Below are 17954 nucleotides of genomic sequence, written 5' to 3'. Positions count from 1 at the left end.
ACCTGGTTACATAAAGCAATAAATAATAATAAAAAAAAAAACTGTATGAAAGGAATAACAGAGATGAACCTCTTAAAAGTTAACATCTTCTTATTCAACCAATTTATAAATAAGTCTGTATGAAAGGAACTTTTTTTTTTTATTGATGTAGGAAAGGAATTTACACACAAAAGTGAAATCGCTCGTAATATCGAATTAATTAATTAATAAAAAAAGAAGTCTGTATGAAAGGAATTTACACCGATAAAAAGTGAAAAACACTGTTCAAATCAGATTAAAAAAAATATAGATAATGGTATAATTGAAGTAGACGCATGAGAAATGAGGTTGAATTCTTATTGGTACTATTATACAAAAATCATATTAGAAAAATAAATATACTTTTAATATGTCGTTTTACTTTTTCATTTCAATTTAGCTATTTAAGTTTAGAAAAGTCATTTTAATCTTTTAAAATGTCTCTATTATTTTAATATTATGTTGGGCAGAATTACCTAAAAATAAATAACTTATTAAATTGTAAGTGTTTAACTAATGATTAAAGTAACTGAAAAGTGTAAAATAACGTAAAAAATAATTAAATTATGATTTATTTAAAAATGATAATCAGAAAATTGGATAAATATATTGAGAACAAAATAAAAAAAAATATAAAAAAAACTAGAAGCTAGTATTTTAAAAAATGTTATTTCAAGTAGCATTTTAAAAATGCTAGAAGTTATCAAGACTATATTTGATAAAATTAGCTGAAAAGTTAACTGATATTTAGTGGCTCAAAAACTAACTTATTAAATTATAAGTAAAACTAGCTGTTGAAGTTATTAAAAAGTGTAAAATGATATAAAAATAATAAAATGATGATTTATTAAAAAAAATTTAACAAGAAAAATGAATAAATACATTAAGGATGAAAATGGAAAAAATATAAAAATTTAGAAGTTAACGTTTTAAAAAATGTTATACTTCAAGTACCATTTCAAAAAATATTAAAAATTACTAAAAGAAATTTACGGAATAATTAAATAAGTTTTTTAGCTAATAAAAAAAGCTAAAAGTTAACTAAGCCAAACATAACCTAAGAAACTTTTTAGAAAAGTTTGTTTAGTTAACATTCAAACACGTTTTCAAGCTAGAACAAAAAATTAGAAACTAACTTAAATGTGTTGTTAAACATAACTTAAGATTATATTCGATAAAATTGGATGTTGAAAGCTAGAAGCTAGTAGCTGGACTGAAAATCTAGTTAGATGCTAAAAACTTGTAGTTGGAAGCAAAAAAAATTAGCTTATTAAATTATCAATATCTAGTAAAATTAACAATTGAAGTAGCGGAAAAGTATAAAATATCAAAAAATAATAAAATTATAATTTATTTAAAAATGACAAGAAAAAAATAAAAAGAAAAAAATTATAATAGCTAAAAACTAATATTTTAAAAAATATTACTACAAGTAACCTTAAAAAAACGTTAAAAGCTATTTAAAAACAAATAAAAAAATTTATTTATTCAACAATTAATACAACTTTTCAGTTAATAAAAAAATTAAAAACTAACTAAAATATTTTTTAAAATATAATCTAAATTAATTTTTCTAATGTGATAGTAAGACAAATGCTCATATGACATCTCTATCATTTATAAGGTGCCACTAATTGAGTTTGGTTTTTGCTCATATGTTCAGTTTTTTTTACAGAACATGTTCAGTTATCTCAAAATGTTTGTTTGCATATTAAAATTCTACTTGAAAACTCATTCTTATAGAAGCTAGATTTGGGTTGTTTTTCAAACTTATATTTAACCCAAACTTAAATTTTACAAACTTTAATCTCATTATAAACTAAGTTTATCAATCTAAATTGATAGAAAGATAAAATTGAACTTACAACAAGCAGTTTAATAGATAAAAATGGAATGTTTTAAACGTAATGAAAAAAACTTAAAACATGTGTAAGGAGAAATCAACTTCTTAAATAAATTTTAATATATTAAAGAATTAATAAGTAACTTTTGACTGAAAATATTTTAAATTCATTAAAAAATTGACTATAAAATATATTAAATATAGACTAAAAAATATAATAAATATTTTTTTTATTTTTTATCCTTAAATATTTATTAGATTTTTTTAAAATATTTTCAAAATTTATTATTTTTATATTTCAAGTAATTTTACCTTTTTAACTACTTCAACATATAATTTTATCAAATATTTATCATTTAATAAAATAAATTTTAAACTTTCAACTATTAATTAACTTTTTTACTTTTTTAGCTTCTAATTAATTTTTTAATTTTTTAAAATATTTAGTTTGACCAAAAATAGTCAAAATCTCAATTTTTTCTTAATATAATATCTGTATGAAAGGAATTTACATAGGGAAAAAGTGTTCTCGAAACCAAATCTGATCAAATAAACAAAAAAACAAATCTGTATGAAAGGAATCAAAACCCGCATCCTTTCCCTGCCAAAATAAATAAAAAAAACATCAACCCAATCCTATCCTCCCACAAGTAAAATAATAGAAAAAAAATATTTTTAATCTTTATATATTTTCATAAAATCTTGATTTTAGTCTTTAAAATTTTATATTATTAAATTTAGTCTTTTTTACTTTATAGAAAATTGGTTTTAATCCCTCTGACAAAATTTTCATAAACAAAATTAATTTTCGTCTTGACGTAACACACAGAGTGCATTTTCTTAAATAATATGAAAAAATAATTTATTTTACTTTAAAAAAGAAATTATTAATATATATCTTCTAAATATATAAAACTTTTGTCAGAAAATCAATCATCGGATTTTGTTGATACTCATCTTCATTGTGATTTTCTAACACTTATTGTAGATTTTTTCCTGTGTTTTTATTTTATTTTATTTGTTTAAGAAACATTTATTTCACGAATTTACATGATAAATAGATAATATAATTTATTATTTGTCATATAAAAAATATATTAATATTGTGGGAAAAAATTAAAAACAAGTTAATTTTTTTTTATAAAATATAAAAATTAAATTAGATGATATAAAATTTCATGAAATTACATTAACTTAAAAACATATTGAAGTTTTAAAATAAATATCCATCTGTGGACGTCGACACGCTCCGAAGCAGTGAACCCCGCGGGAAACCGCCACGACTCAATCTCATCAGTCCCACCACCCTTATATCCTTCCCAATTCACTCCAACGCGCTTTTCCTCTTCCTCTTTCTTCTTCACCAACTCCACCCAAAATCCAAACACGCCCTTAGCAGAATGGACCCTAATCCCCGCACTATCCGCAGCCTAGTCTCGAAGCTCAGCTCCGTCTCCGAAGCCGCCCGCATCGACGCCCTCTCCCAGCTCCGCCTCATGTCAAAACAATCCCCCGAAACGCGCCCCATCATCGCCCAAGCAGGCGCAATCCCCTACATCGCAGAAACCCTCTATTCCTCTTCTCACCCCTCCCAAGAAGACGCCGCTGCCACACTCCTCAACCTCTCCATCACCCTAAAGGAGCCCCTCATGTCCACACGTGGCGTCCTCGACGCCATCGCCCACGTCATCTCTCACCACCACACCACCTCCTCTCCCCCTGCGGTTCAGTCCGCCGCCGCCACCATCCACAGCCTCCTCTCCTCGGTCGACTCCTACCGCCCCGTTGTCGGCTCCAAGCGCGAGATTGTCTACTCCCTCATCGACATCCTCCGCTGCCACCTCTCGTCACCTCCCCGCACTATCAAGGATTCGTTAAAGGCGTTATTCGCCATCGCGCTTCATCCGATTAACAGATCTACGATGATTAACCTTGGTGCGGTTCCCGCGCTTTTTTCGCTGGTGTTGAAGGACGGTAGGGTTGGGATTGTGGAGGACGCGACGGCGGTGATCGCGCAGGTCGCGGGATGCGAGGACGCCGTGGATGCCTTTCGCAAGGCCTCCGGTGGTGTCGGCGTCCTTGCCGACCTCCTCGACCTCGCCACCGCCGCCAGCATGCGCACCAAGGAGAACGCCGTCTCAGCGCTGCTCAATTTGGTGCGGTGCGGGGGTGACAAGGTCGCCGCCGACGTGCGCGACGTCGTGGCCTTTGGAGCGCTGGATGGAATTGCGGATGTGAGGGATGGGGGTAGTGTAAAGGGGAAGAACAAGGCTGCTGAATTGATGAAGGTTTTGCTCGGTCAAAACAATGGCGATGTTGTTGTGTTTAACAGTGATACTTGTTCTTCGTTTGGTTCCACCAGGAATCATGATTCGGAATGAATTTGATTCGTGTTTGGTTGGAATTTTATGATTCTTTTTGTTCTTTGTAGACTGGAAATAGATTCTATACATTGACACATTCGTTCAGGCATTCATGAATTGGAACGGTTGAATGAAAGATAAGATGGTTCACATTTTGGATACATATGTTAAGTTTGTTACATTTAGGATGAAAACCTAGATGCAGCTTCTTATGCGCTTTTGGCGATGTTTTCCAATCAGAATTAGAGGTTTACCTTGGTAATTTATGTTGCTGACATTTATTTCGAATCTATATATATATTATGCTAATTACTGAGGTGAATCTCCAATTCTGACGGGAGAATAACGCTGATGCCACTGAAGATTTGTATATTCATTCAATTGTTCTGAATAGCTGAATGTTTGAATTCTGGAGTTTCCTGGTTGTAGGGAATTCTGGTCGATTTAGGTTTAGATAAGCGGATTTGGTGTACAAATTAGGTGATAATTTTTGTTGTTTTGATGATATTCTATTGATTATTGTGTTATGATATGAACAATATCATGATGTGTTGTACATTCTTACAGTGTTGATTACCTACCTAGTAACAGCTTGCAGTTTATTTTATTTTATTCTTCTTCTCGGGAGTACTTGTGTTTTGTCATTGGTTTGTTTTGAATTTGAGTTTTCAGCTTCCGTAGTTAGGTAATGTTTTAAACTATCGAAGGTTACTTATGATGTGTAAGGATTGAGGATCACTCAAATATAATAGTCAACTACAGTTGCTATGTAAACTTGTTGGTAAGTGTTGTGACTTTGGTTCTTACTGTGACATTAGATGAGCTTGCTACCGGTCATAGCTGGAGGCTTCCCTGTTATTGAAGCACTGGTTGTTTTGGTGGTCCTATTTATAGATTTATTTGTTGTCTGTGCTTATATTGATCCTATTATGTTGATTATATTTGTCTTCACTGGAAAGTTAACCTGGCTTTAATGTATAGTATGTTAAGTGCATTCTCTGATAGGAAAAAGCTAACAAACTATGAATGGGTTGTGGTCTAAAGAAGAGAAATTATATGTATCTACATTTGAAGGATTTAGTGTTTGATCTTAGATTCTGTAAACAAGAGAATGATTTTTGGGATCTAAATTATTGAATATGCATCTCCATCCATGAAGTAGCTGAAGCCATTTTTTTGTTAATGGATTAGTGAATATTATTTGAATATGGGAAGACCATCTTAGTTATGATCGTCTATGACCTTTGTAAAAAATGTTTGATTGTGTTTAAATATGTAGTCAACTGTATTTATATGTTCATTAGATTAGAATAATTAGTCTCTGATGATTTGGCTAGAGATTTGTTAATCCACAAGTCAGCTATTTTATTCAGTAAGTTCTGTTCACTATGACAAATTGACAATGTGTACCACCATTAGCACCAGTATGTTTATATTCCAGCGTGCTTTACTCTATCTGCTTTTAAATATTTGAATTTTGGACGACTTAAAATTGATGTATTCTACTACAGTGGCGTGTTCCTTTTTTCTTCTTCTAATATCTCGAGCCACGAGGAAACTTAATGTAATTTGCAACTTGATTTATAATAAGACAGGCAAATGTTTTTAGTTCACATTAGGTTAGACATTTAAAAAAAAAATTGCGGTTGCTGTTGCTAAAGCTGAATGATGTTGGTTATCCTTTTTCCTAGCAGAATTCGATATTGTTAACAATATTTTATTGACACAGAAGGATCACTAGTGGCTTCCACGACATGCTAACCTTGAAGCTATGAATATTCCAAAGTTTAAACATATGTGCTGCACCTATATGATCACCTGAATGAGAAATGAGAATTAGACAGATAACTGCGTTAACTTTCTGTACAAGAACTTCATGGCCATAACCTTGTTACCTTTTTCACATTTTCAAATACTATATGGTTACATCTAATCTAACTAACTACTGGAGTGGTTGTGCAAACGTTCATTTTTCCTTTTTTAACTTTTAGTTAACGCCCAAATTAATTATCGAGATTTTTTCTTGACTGATTCTCGAGATTGTATTGCTATAATTTTTTTTATATATTTTTTATAAATAAAATTTGCTAGTTTTTGACTTTATAAGACGGTTGTGTAAACTTATCCTTTTTCTTTAGCTTTTTAGTAGATGCTCAAATTAATACTCAATATCCTATTGCATTAGTTTTTTATATACATTTTTTTTAAATTGCGGATAATTTTTACTTTATTAGACAGTTGTGTAGATAATTGTTGGACTCCTTAAGCACTTGATCTCCTTAAAAAAAAAAAAAAAAGAGAAGAAGAACTTGGTTAGGAGTTTGAATCTTCAACCCAGTTAGTGCGCATGAAAAAATCATTGATGGGAGGTGACATTTGTGTAAACTTATCCTTTTTCTGTAACTTTTTTAGTAAACGCTCAAATTAATTCTCAATATCCTATTGCATTAGTTTTTGATATTTTTTTAAAAAAAATTGCTAGTTTTTACTTTACTAGACAGTTGTGTAGATAAGTCGTTGGACTACTTAAGCATTTGGTCTCCTTAAAAAAAATTACTAGTTTTTGACTTTATAAGACTGTATTTCTCACTTTCTCTCTTAAAAGAAAAACGGTGTTTCTTTACTCTCTTATAAATGTAAAAAATTAATGAGAAAAAAGATGTAGTGAATGAAATTTTGCAAAGTATATATATATAAAAGAATAAAATGTCTATCTAACTTATATAAACTCGACAATTAGTATGGAAGTTTTTTTTTTTCTTTCTCTTTTTACTATCATTTAAAATTTATTTGTTTTATTCATAGGGATCGAAGACAGTATCAGAACGTTTATAGTAACCCATACTCCTTGCTCAGTGTTTTCTAGTTTATTTAAGATTCATTTTTTGCTTCCGAAAAATCTTTATAAAACTTTAAAGAAACTTTTCACACATGATTTTTACATATAATTATCCTTGATTTTTACAAAAAGTTATACAGTTTTCCCGTCTGTTACGAAGGCACCAAGGACCAGCAAGGAGATGCTAAATGCCTGGATGATCAGGGAGGAGTCAACTCAAGCCAAAGATGAGGATTTAATTTATATGAGATCTTACTTATTTTACATTTCAAATCTAATAATTGTCCCAATTGTACTCTATAACGATATTTATTATATATTTTACTTATATAAAATTAAATTTTTAATTTATCCTGTTTAATGCACAGATTAAAATAGTAGCTAAATTCCTTTTAAATAATAGTAGTTAAATAAATGTGTAAGATTATCATTAACTAATGCTCTAATTAAGTTATATTTTCGATTTTATACAAAATAAAAATAAAGAGAGAATAAACTATCTCTCTCTCTCTCTTTCTTCTTACTTACTTTTGTCTATTCTTATAATTGAAATTTATTTAAGTAATTTTTTTTAATGAATGTGTTTCATATTCCTTTTTTTTATGTTATTGTCAAATTTACGTTCATTTCTATAACTAAGAAAACTGCCAAGTTAAATTTTTAAATACATTCATTTATTTACTACATGTTTTTTTTTAAAAATTGTTCACTCAAATTATATCATCATAATCAGATTTAGATACTTTTTTATTTTGTATAAATAAAAATGAAAGAAAAGGGAGAAATATGATAAAACTACTATTTTTTCACAATTTGTTTTAAAAAAGAAATAGAAAAGAAAGATCCTTTTAGTAGGGCCACGTATAAAAAAATTATATATATATATATATATATATATATATATATATATATATATATATCAAATCACAAAATATATATATATATATATATATATATATATATATATATATATATATATATATATATATATCAAATCACAAAAAAAATGTTAATGGATATTAGAATAAAATAATTCTGCCGGACCTTAAGTACATATAAGGTGAATAAGATGAGTTTTTTTTTAATATGATTTATTTCATGCTATGATCAATCAAAATTTAAACTTTGGACCACTTGGTTCTATCACTTATATTAAGTGTTGTTGTTGATTGGGTTTGAGAGTAAATATTACCACGGAAATTAATTTTTTTTCTTCTAATTATTGACTTAATTGTTCACAATTTATTTCAATAAAAAAATAGAAAGGAATATTCTTTAATGAGTCCCACGTAAAAAGGCAATTCCACAAAAAATGAGGTAAAACATAGAGAAAAAGTATGTTGTATTTATTTTTTAAAAATAAATACTTTTATAACATAAATAACAATTAAATTTATACTAAAAATAATATAGTAAAATTGTCATTTTTTAAACCTAGAATTAAAAAAAACTAGAATAAAAATTATATTACTTTTTTTTTGTTTATTTTCAGTAAAAATTTTAACTCATCTAAACAGGTAAAGGAAAAATTAATTTCCCTAATTTTTCTTCCTATTTCTAGGTGTTCAATATGTCAACGTTTCGATTCTAGCAGCCAAAACTTATATATCAGCTGGTATTAACTTAGTCGGTAAGCTAAGTTATAGTTCTATGTTTTGGGCTATAATGGAATTTCAAATCTTGAAGGCTTTTCTGATTCCGGTCCATCCTTCTAAAGCTCCTAAAATTTTCCAAGTTAATGGGAGAGCACCATCTTGTCACTGGATCAAATGCAGCACTGATGGGGGCGCCTATGGGTGCTCCGGCTCCTGCTGCCTACGGGGAAGTTTTTAGGGATTATAGACCTTCTTTTATTGGTAGTTTCTCTTTCAATTTGGGTAATTTCTTTGCTCTTCATCTTGAGTTACTTGGTATTATGATAGTTATTGGTGGAGAAAGCTTTCGATAGAATATGATTCCGTGCTTGCTATCCAAGCTTTCAAATTGGTCAAAGAGACTTAGGAATAGATGGTTAAAGTGTATAAATCTAATTCATTCCTTGTCTTTCTTTATTTTTCACATCTATTATGAGATATAATTTTCGTACGAATAGATTTGTCGTTTATGGTATTATCACTAATAGCTTAGTTTGGTAGGATTTCCTTTCATGTTTTATTTCGAATTTTTTTAGGAATAGATATGACATTTCTTATTTTAGATTCTTATGATTGTACATGAGTATTGGTTGTTTGTTCCCATGATTTTTATTTTCTCTTTGATCTTTAATATAGTGAAGTGTGCTATTTTGGTTGTTGATGTCAATCTAATTGGAATTGTCTTTCTCTATTTGATGTTATAACTTTGGCTTTTGATATAAAAAAAATGTTAACATCTCTAATGACAAATAGGGAATTTCTAAGTACATGTTCAAGTCCTTGTTATTTCTTTGGTTGTAGTTATTATCTTATTAGTTTCCGTCGTTCTAGTTATTTGAAATATGCAAGTCATTTTCACTTTCAATTAAAATTTATTTAAATATATGTTCTTGAATCATTTGAGACATAAATAAAATTTAAATTAAAAAAGAATATGATTTATCAGTTCTTTTTATTGAAACTTATTTATTTATTTTTATTTTTAATTGGTAAGGACACTTTTATCTTAGAAAATCATACAATTACCTTTCTTATATTTTTTTAGTGTTTTTTCTTCTTTTTATTTTTTTTTATTTTTCATAAATCTCCTTCGGATATAATTTTATTAGAAATACCGTTGAATATTAGACGTGATGTTTGTCCCAAGCAAAAATTCAAACTTTAACTTGATGTTGTAAAGATTAATCTCTTTCAATTGAAAGGATAATGATGCTTTTATTTTAGCCCACCTTTAGAGTCTAATTGAGAAAAATTAAAAATATTTGTAACATATGTTTTTTTAGTACAAGCAATGGGTGTAACACGAGGGGATACCTATGGCAGAACCAATGAGACGATTATATGAAATTGCGTATTTATATATTTAAGTTTAGCAAACTTGCAACAAGCTGGAATAGCTCAGTTGGTTAGAGCGTGTGGCTGTTAACCACAAGGTCGGAGGTTCAAGCCCTCCTTCTAGCGTTTATGTATTTTAGTTTTCCTATATTTGAAGATAGACATGAAAGAGTGAAATTTTATGTATTTTAATTAAAAAAAATTTATACTCTTAATTATTTATCGAATGTTTTAATTTTAACTCATCTAAAAATCACCATTAATTAGGGGTAATATTTACGTCCTTAGAATAAAAAACATTGTTAATGTATCACTTTCAAATAAATATTTTTATCAGGTGAAATGTATGTGGATCTAAATTCACAAAAAAATAAATATATGTGAATCTAATTAAATATGTTCATCTTATTTTTTGAATTAGTGAGATTTACATAAATTTTAACTAATAAAAAATGTGATAAAAAATATATATTAAAATATATGTTAATTACTCTCACTCTTTTAAAATAAATAACAATATCATGGTCACAAATTCATAATTTATGAATTGTAAAGAGAATTTTTTCAAAAATTCTAAGAAATTGATCATGTAAAGTAAAATAAAATTTTCAATCTAACAAATAGTAACCAGGTTTAAACTCTCACTGCCTAGTTGGGAATTCAAATTAGATAAAGGTGTATGTATAAGTGCTCTTTTAACATTGTTTGTTATAAGGGAAATTAATTAATAGTGTAGAAATTGAGAGATGAGTGTAAATAGAGGGAATGTATAAGGTTGTTTGGTATAAATGAAATGTGAAGGAAAGAAATAAAAAGTTGATGGACAGCACATAATATTTCTATGTTAATTAGAGAAGAAATGACACAAAAATGAGCAAAGGGAAATGAAAGAATAGGCTTTATGGCTCCAATTTGTTTTCAATACAAACATAATTGATTATAGTAATAAGATACATTTTTCTTCTTCTATTTCTTCCTTTTTTATTTCTCTTTAATCAAATAAACTTAAAGTAACACTATTTTTTATCTATTTCTATTACTCTGTATATATTTTTTTTACAGTTTTTTTTCTATTTTATCCACTTTATTTCTCGCCTATTTTTTTTCTTTCTACTAAGTACTAAACAGACTTTCACCCCCTCTTTTTCCTAAAGTTTTGTTAAAAAAAGAGAGAACTTTGAAAATCTTTTTTTCTTTCAATGGCTTGAAAGCATAGAATATATCTGAACAGATACCAAACATCATAAGTCAATGTATTCGTCTGACGTATAAAAATAAAAAAGAGATAATATCCGATTTCTTTTGATGTTGCAAAAGACCTATCTTTAGTCCAAGAAAGATAGGAGAAAATAATGTTATAGGAACCAATCCAATGGCTTAGCTTTCTGGACCATTCAGAATTGGATTACCTGTTTTTCTTGATGTGGCCTACTATGATTCCTTACCACGATGGCCAACCAAAGTTGTTATTAGAAAGCCATTAGGCGTAACTTTAGGTCTAGTGGCTGTGCATCACCAAAAGGCCTTTCAAAAGACACATTAAAGGGAGCATAAAAGCATATGTATACGTGAGAGAGACAAAGAGAAGAAAGGACATTGAAGATAAAAAAAAAGGTACTAAACAAGATAGTATGGTTATTAGTTTTTGAGTGAAGGTTGCACATTGGCCGGTGGTTATGGGAAGGAGACTTTCCAATATACTCTTTAAGGACAAAAAATATTAAAATTTACCAAATTAATTTAAGATTAAATAAAAAATATGATTTTTGTTATTCCTTAACTTGTAATAAATTTTATTTCATAGTTAAATATATATTAAAATAATAATAGATACTTTTTTTAACTAATAAGTTATTGATTCGAATAATTTTTAAATAAAGTCTTACTAAGTAAGATTTAAAGGTTCAAATCTTTAGAAAAAATGTGATCAAGAAAACTTTATTATATGACGATAATTATATTTTTTCAATGAAGATTAATCATTAGTAAAATTAAAGGTGAAAAAAATTATATATTTTGACAGAGATTAATTATTAGTAAAATTGATTAGATAGTTACACCAATAAAATAAATTTTTAATGTTTTTGCATTATGTATTTTTTACGCGATAAAATTAAGTCTAGAAAATATACCTCTAACATAGCATTGTTTGGTTTTATATAAATAACTTGTAAATTGGGTGACGAGGATCTAATGGGAGAGGGTGACAGACCCACGTGATTGTCCCACCATTACCACTCTTGCTAGCATCAGTGGATGTCTTGGTTGGCTTCATGTCAACGCTAACAGCCAAACAACACAACCCAAACCCAACATTTCCATTACCCATACAATCACACAACAATAACACCACCAGGCACCACTACTTCTCCCATACAGTAAGAAATAAAAAAAATAAACAAAGGCCAAAGAAGAAAAAAGGTTAAGTTAACATCATTAACTCATTTGACAAAAGTGTACCTTTTTTTTTTCTTTGCCTATTCTTCCCACTAACCTCATATAGCTCTACACCAACATTTTATAAATGGTTTCCAACTATAATTTTAGTGGCAACATCAAGATTTTAAAGATTTTTGCGACCATAAAATAATTATAAATGTAGTTGCATCAACTATATTTATATGTAATTTCATGCAACATCAAAGATTCCAACCAAATTTGAGGTATTTACTATCATAAATTGACAATAATTAGGGTTAAGTTGTCGTATTTGTCTATAATTTCTTGGAACATCAATTATTGTGGTTTTAGCCACAATCTTAAGGTATTTGAGGTTTTTACGACCACACATGACAGTAATTACCATCATGTCAGTCAAAATTGTGTATAATTTTCTGTAATATTAGTTATTGTGAGAAAATTGAGACTCTAATTGCAATTTAAAATCTTGATCTTGATGAAATTCCAAACATGATGGCAACCGCAATTTATAACCTTCCTACACACCATCTTTTGTTTTGCCATTTGGAAACACTATTTTCACCCCTTTTCCAATGCTAGTGGTTTTCTCTCTCCCACAAATAGAGTCATATTCATTCATCATGTCACACCCAAAGGGATAAAAGAAAAAACTTAATAGTACATGGGAGTTGATGATGAACAAGAGATGGAGGAGGAGGAGGAGGAGGAGAGAGAAGAAGAGAAAAAGAAGCATAAGCAGGCTCGTCCTTCTCTCTTCCCTATTAGTGTGAGAAAGGGGTTTAGTGGTGAAAGAGTGAAGAGAGATGAGTGGAGTGAAGGGGCAGTGTCAACCCTACTTGAGGCCTATGAGGCCAAATGGGTGCTAAGAAACAGAGCCAAGCTCAAGGGCCATGACTGGGAGGACGTGGCGCGGCACGTGTCGTCACGTGCCAACTGCACCAAGTCACCAAAGACTTCAACGCAGTGTAAGAACAAGGTGGAGTCCATGAAGAAGAGGTACAGATCAGAATCAGCAACAGCAGATCATGCATCATCATCTTGGCCTCTTTATTCACGGCTTGATCTTCTTCTTAGGGGAACTGGGCCCGTCTTCTCGTCGCCGCCGGGGCCGCTGATGGTGGCTGCGCCCATGCCGCCTCTGTCGCCGGTGGAGCCGTCGCAACCGCTGGCTCCTTCAGGGCCACTTGCTAATGCACAAAACTCGCATGGATCCAATGGGGTTGATGAGAAGCTTGCTAAGGTAAATTCACTGCACAATTATTATTATTTTTCTTCTTTTGTTTTTGGGCTTATTTTTATTTTTTAATTTCTATTTCTCTTTGCTCATCAAATCAACTGTTATGATTTCTTCTCCCTTAATTTATGAAAAAGACTTTATTTATTGTTTAGAGAGGTTTCTGGTTGAATTAGGACTGATTTATGACGGAGTGATGTTGTGGCATGAATATGACGTTTTTTTTTTCCTTTCAAGAAAAATACTAATGATATTTAATTTTTGACATCTTTTTTTTCCCTCCGTTTAGAGAAATTATACTTATGTTTAAAATATGCGTAACATAATAATTGATTAGTTTAATTTTATGTGTTAACAGTGTAATTTTAATATCAGTTAATACAAAATTATGGTAGACATATTTTTAAAAGTAGTTTTGTTAACCATAAATAAACTTAACATATATAAAAATTTTAGAAATTGATAATAATATAAAATATATTCTATAATGATATTTATTTTCTCATAATTTATAAAAAAATAAAAGAGAGAAATATAGAAAAACAGAATGACAATATAAGTGGCATGATAAAAATATGTGCAGTATAAATTATTGTATAATTTTATTATGTAAATAATAAATTTATCTCCGATCCCGTTTAATTATAATAAAAATATAAGTTGCTAGAATAGTGAAAAAAAATAAAAGATGTATAATAAACATTATTGGAGAAATACATGCTAGTTGCTAAAGTAGGATTTCAATTATACGGAAATTTAAAAGAAAACTCGGATTTTGGTTTAAGTATCACTTTTATTTTTGGTGAATTGTTCGTATCACTTATAAATCCTTTAATTTTATTATTTATGTCTCTTGTATGTTTTTTCTAATTAAGTACTTTTAGTATTTATCATTTTCATAATAATTTTATTAAGTGATGATGGGTCAAATATTTTTATTTAATTTCTGTGTAATCTAGTTTTTGGTATGTTTTTATTAGTGGGTATCACTGGATTAATATATGAATCCACTTTTCTCATTGGAAACTATCTCCTATACTTTTTTTGTTGTTATATATGTGTTACAAGGTTACTTCCTTTTTAACACTGGCCCAACCAAAATCGCTAATTTCATTCTTTGAAAAATCATCTTCAAACACCCTGAATTGTCGAGTTCGTTGACCAACCGGCTTCACTTTTTCTATTTTAACAAAAATTCAAATATTTACCTGAATCACATGATGATGATAAACATAGTAAAGAGGAGTTAGTTTTAAAAAAGTTTATGCTATCTGTAAGGAAAACAAATGGTTAGTTTTTTTAAAAAAAGAAACACAAATCAATACACACGTTTTAAAGACATAAAACAAATTTTTTAAATATTAAGAATATATTTAAGTTTTAAAATTTAATACTATACAATGACTTATATATATAATATTAGAAAATGGCAAAAACACATTTTTTTGAAAGGCGCAAAAACACATATTTTAATGCTCACTCCTGCATATATTATCATTTCTTTCTAAATTAGAATAAAAAATAAAATAATTTATAAATGTTTTTAAAATATAAATATTATTTTTCCATCTGGTATATATGTGGTTGTTAGAAAAAATTATAAGCATTCATTTACTTTTTATTTCATACAATTTTCACTCAATTTTCTTCTCATTTCTCTTCCTTTCTATCACATTATTAGACTTTTTTTTTCTCTATTTTTATTTTTATTTTTATTTCTTTTCTATCTCTCTCATCTTTCCACTGTAATTTCCGTTTTGGCGCATGCCTAAAAAAATTTCATGTTTATGACAGATTAATACTCACTGTATTTAATATAATTGCTGCATAAGTTTGGTTATGGTATTGTTTTTCTTACACTATATATGTAGGTTCTAGACTATCATTGAGAAGTCATAGTAATGATAATAACTGATCAAAATCAAATGTGTATATAGCACGTGAAGAAGTAATAATATTACTAATAAGTATTATATTTAACGACTCTGTATTTTTTACCTTTTGGAGTAAAATAGTGACAATAAAATTTGAACCTAACATTTAATACAAATTACTTAATTTTCCACCATCAGGCTCCTGTGGGTAAGAGTTTGTTATTTACGGTCTTCAAATAAAGTTAATGGCTAAAAAATGTACACTCATGAAATACATGATGAATTAAAGTGTCATGCTCCAATAATTCTTAGTAATTGTTTGCTAACTCAAGCTGTCCATTTTAGTCCCACACGCAAATGCACACAACTGGAGTTTGCAAGCTTTAAATGTTTAGACTAATCCAAGCTACTTAATTATTTCAATTGTATATATGCTATGCAAGTGAAGTTGACATCAACCAATAACCATAAAAACGTGACACACATGTGTATGCTAATTAATTAAACATAAACACACTATATTGATACATATACTCATGATTAACAGGAAGATGGGTTAGGAACTAAGTCATCTGATCAAGTATCTAGCAAGAATCCATTGGACACAGATAGCAGCACGCCAGCACTTTATAGCCAGAAGGAGGAGTTAAGAAGCAACAAGAGGAAGAAGAAAACAATTGATCACAACACAGGACGAAGAAGGAAAGAATATGTGGAGATAGCAGAAAGTTTAAGATGGCTAGCTGAAGCTATGATAAGGTCAGAACAAGCAAGAATGGACACAATGAAGGAGATAGAGAGGATGAGAGTTGAAGCTGAGGCCAAGAGAGGGGAAATGGACCTCAAGAGAACTGAAATTATTGCCAATACACAATTAGAGATTGCTAGGATCTTTGCAAGTGTCAACAGTAAAGGTGTTGATTCATCTCTAAGAATTGGAAGAAGTTAATTAAGGGTAGGTTGTGGAAGCTAATTAATAAAATGTTATTATTGTAAGTGCACATAAAGTTAACAAATAATGCTATTAATTAATATAATAAAATTTGAGTAAATAGTTTATTTGCTGATTGTGTTTAAAGTGTTTTTTAAGTTGCCCATTCAATCATGTGTGTGGTAATTTTATTAACTTCTATATTAAGTATATTTTTAATGAGTATAACTTAAGTAATTTATTTTAAGTTATTTATCTTAGGTCAATAAGTCCCTACAATCTCATCATAATTAAACAACTCAAATATATTTTACTCCAATGATATAATATAAGCAACTCTTGAATTATTCTGTTAAATGGAAAGATTTTTTTTTTATTCATAAGCAACTAGAGCTTAATTTTAAACAATTTAGTATGACACATAGATCACCTCTAATGATAAAAAAAAAACAACTATATTTAAAAGTAAATAACTTGTTAACGAATGAAGTTACTATAAAATATGATGCTTGTTATTAAACTGCTTGTTATTATATTTTATTTGGAAAAACTGAAGTTACTATTACACCCCTTTGAAAAAGAATGGAAATGACATTTGTGCCCTACGAGTAGGGGTGAAAATGAGTTGAGCAGTTTGTCGAGGACCTTTGGCTCGGCCTATGTAAGGTCGGCTCAGCTCGGCTTGTTTACTATAAAAGTCAAGTTTAAGCTTTTTAAAAAACCTTTTTAGATAAAAAGGTCAAGCTCAAACTATAAAAAAAGCTTGTTAAGCTTGACAAGCCGACTTGTTTAACTAATAATAATAATAATAATAATAATAATAATAATAACTTTATTTTATCAAATCTTATCTTATCCAGATTTTATTCCATCTAAATTTTATTTTATCCAGATTTTATTCCATTTAGATTTTATTTCGTCCAGTTTTTATTTCATCTAATCTTATCTTATCTTGTTGAGATTTTATTTTATTTCATTTATGGGCTTGGACTTAAAATAGATTTGTAAGCTTTGGGATTGAGGACCTATATAACAGCACCAAGGTTTTAGTTTAGAGATTTTTTTTTCGGAGAAGAGAATAATTCTAGGATTTTAGAATTCCAGTTTTTATTACTGTTCATGCACACTGTTCACGTAGAATAAAATTCGTTTTCTGCAATTTTGTTTCGGCTTCAATCTACAATTTCGTTTATACTGATTAATGAAAGACTAAGTCTCCAACATTGTTTTCTCTTGAGGATCAAGTACAACTCTATTCGAGGTTTTGTTATTACTATTGAATACTGATCGATTTTTTCTCTTCATCAATTACTTTGTATTTGTTGTTATTAATCCATGCATGCTTAGTGTTTGATTAATTGTCTCTGTGCTTAATTTACGTTCATACTTAATGATAAGTTTCGTTCATGATTAATTGGTGTATGTGTTGTTTAATCACATAATGACAGCCTTATGTTAATTT

The 17954-nt window shown here is 29.0% G+C and overlaps 2 protein-coding genes and 1 non-coding gene across 3 annotated transcripts; all 3 read left to right on the top strand.

The window, feature by feature from the left end:
• The first annotated feature begins 3104 nt into the window (after positions 1-3104).
• LOC114373262 (U-box domain-containing protein 11-like) lies at positions 3105-4831 on the top strand. The gene has a single exon (XM_028330766.1). It carries the CDS (start codon positions 3262-3264, stop codon positions 4240-4242), a length of 981 nt encoding a protein of 326 aa, XP_028186567.1. The 5' UTR covers positions 3105-3261; the 3' UTR covers positions 4243-4831.
• Positions 4832-10084: 5253 nt separating this feature from the next.
• Positions 10085-10158, top strand: TRNAN-GUU. The gene has a single exon. It is a non-coding gene; the product is annotated as a tRNA-Asn (tRNA).
• Positions 10159-12721: 2563 nt separating this feature from the next.
• Positions 12722-16626, top strand: LOC114373049 (trihelix transcription factor ASIL1-like). The gene is made up of 2 exons (XM_028330599.1): positions 12722-13693; positions 16109-16626. The coding sequence occupies exons 1-2, from the start codon at positions 13115-13117 to the stop codon at positions 16508-16510; spliced, it is 981 nt and encodes a 326-aa protein (XP_028186400.1). The 5' UTR covers positions 12722-13114; the 3' UTR covers positions 16511-16626.
• The last annotated feature ends 1328 nt before the right edge of the window (positions 16627-17954 follow it).

The sequence above is a fragment of the Glycine soja genome, chromosome 11 (genome assembly GCF_004193775.1).
Source record: "Glycine soja cultivar W05 chromosome 11, ASM419377v2, whole genome shotgun sequence".
NCBI lineage: Eukaryota > Viridiplantae > Streptophyta > Magnoliopsida > Fabales > Fabaceae > Glycine > Glycine soja.
This window is presented reverse-complemented; position numbering and strand designations above follow the sequence as displayed.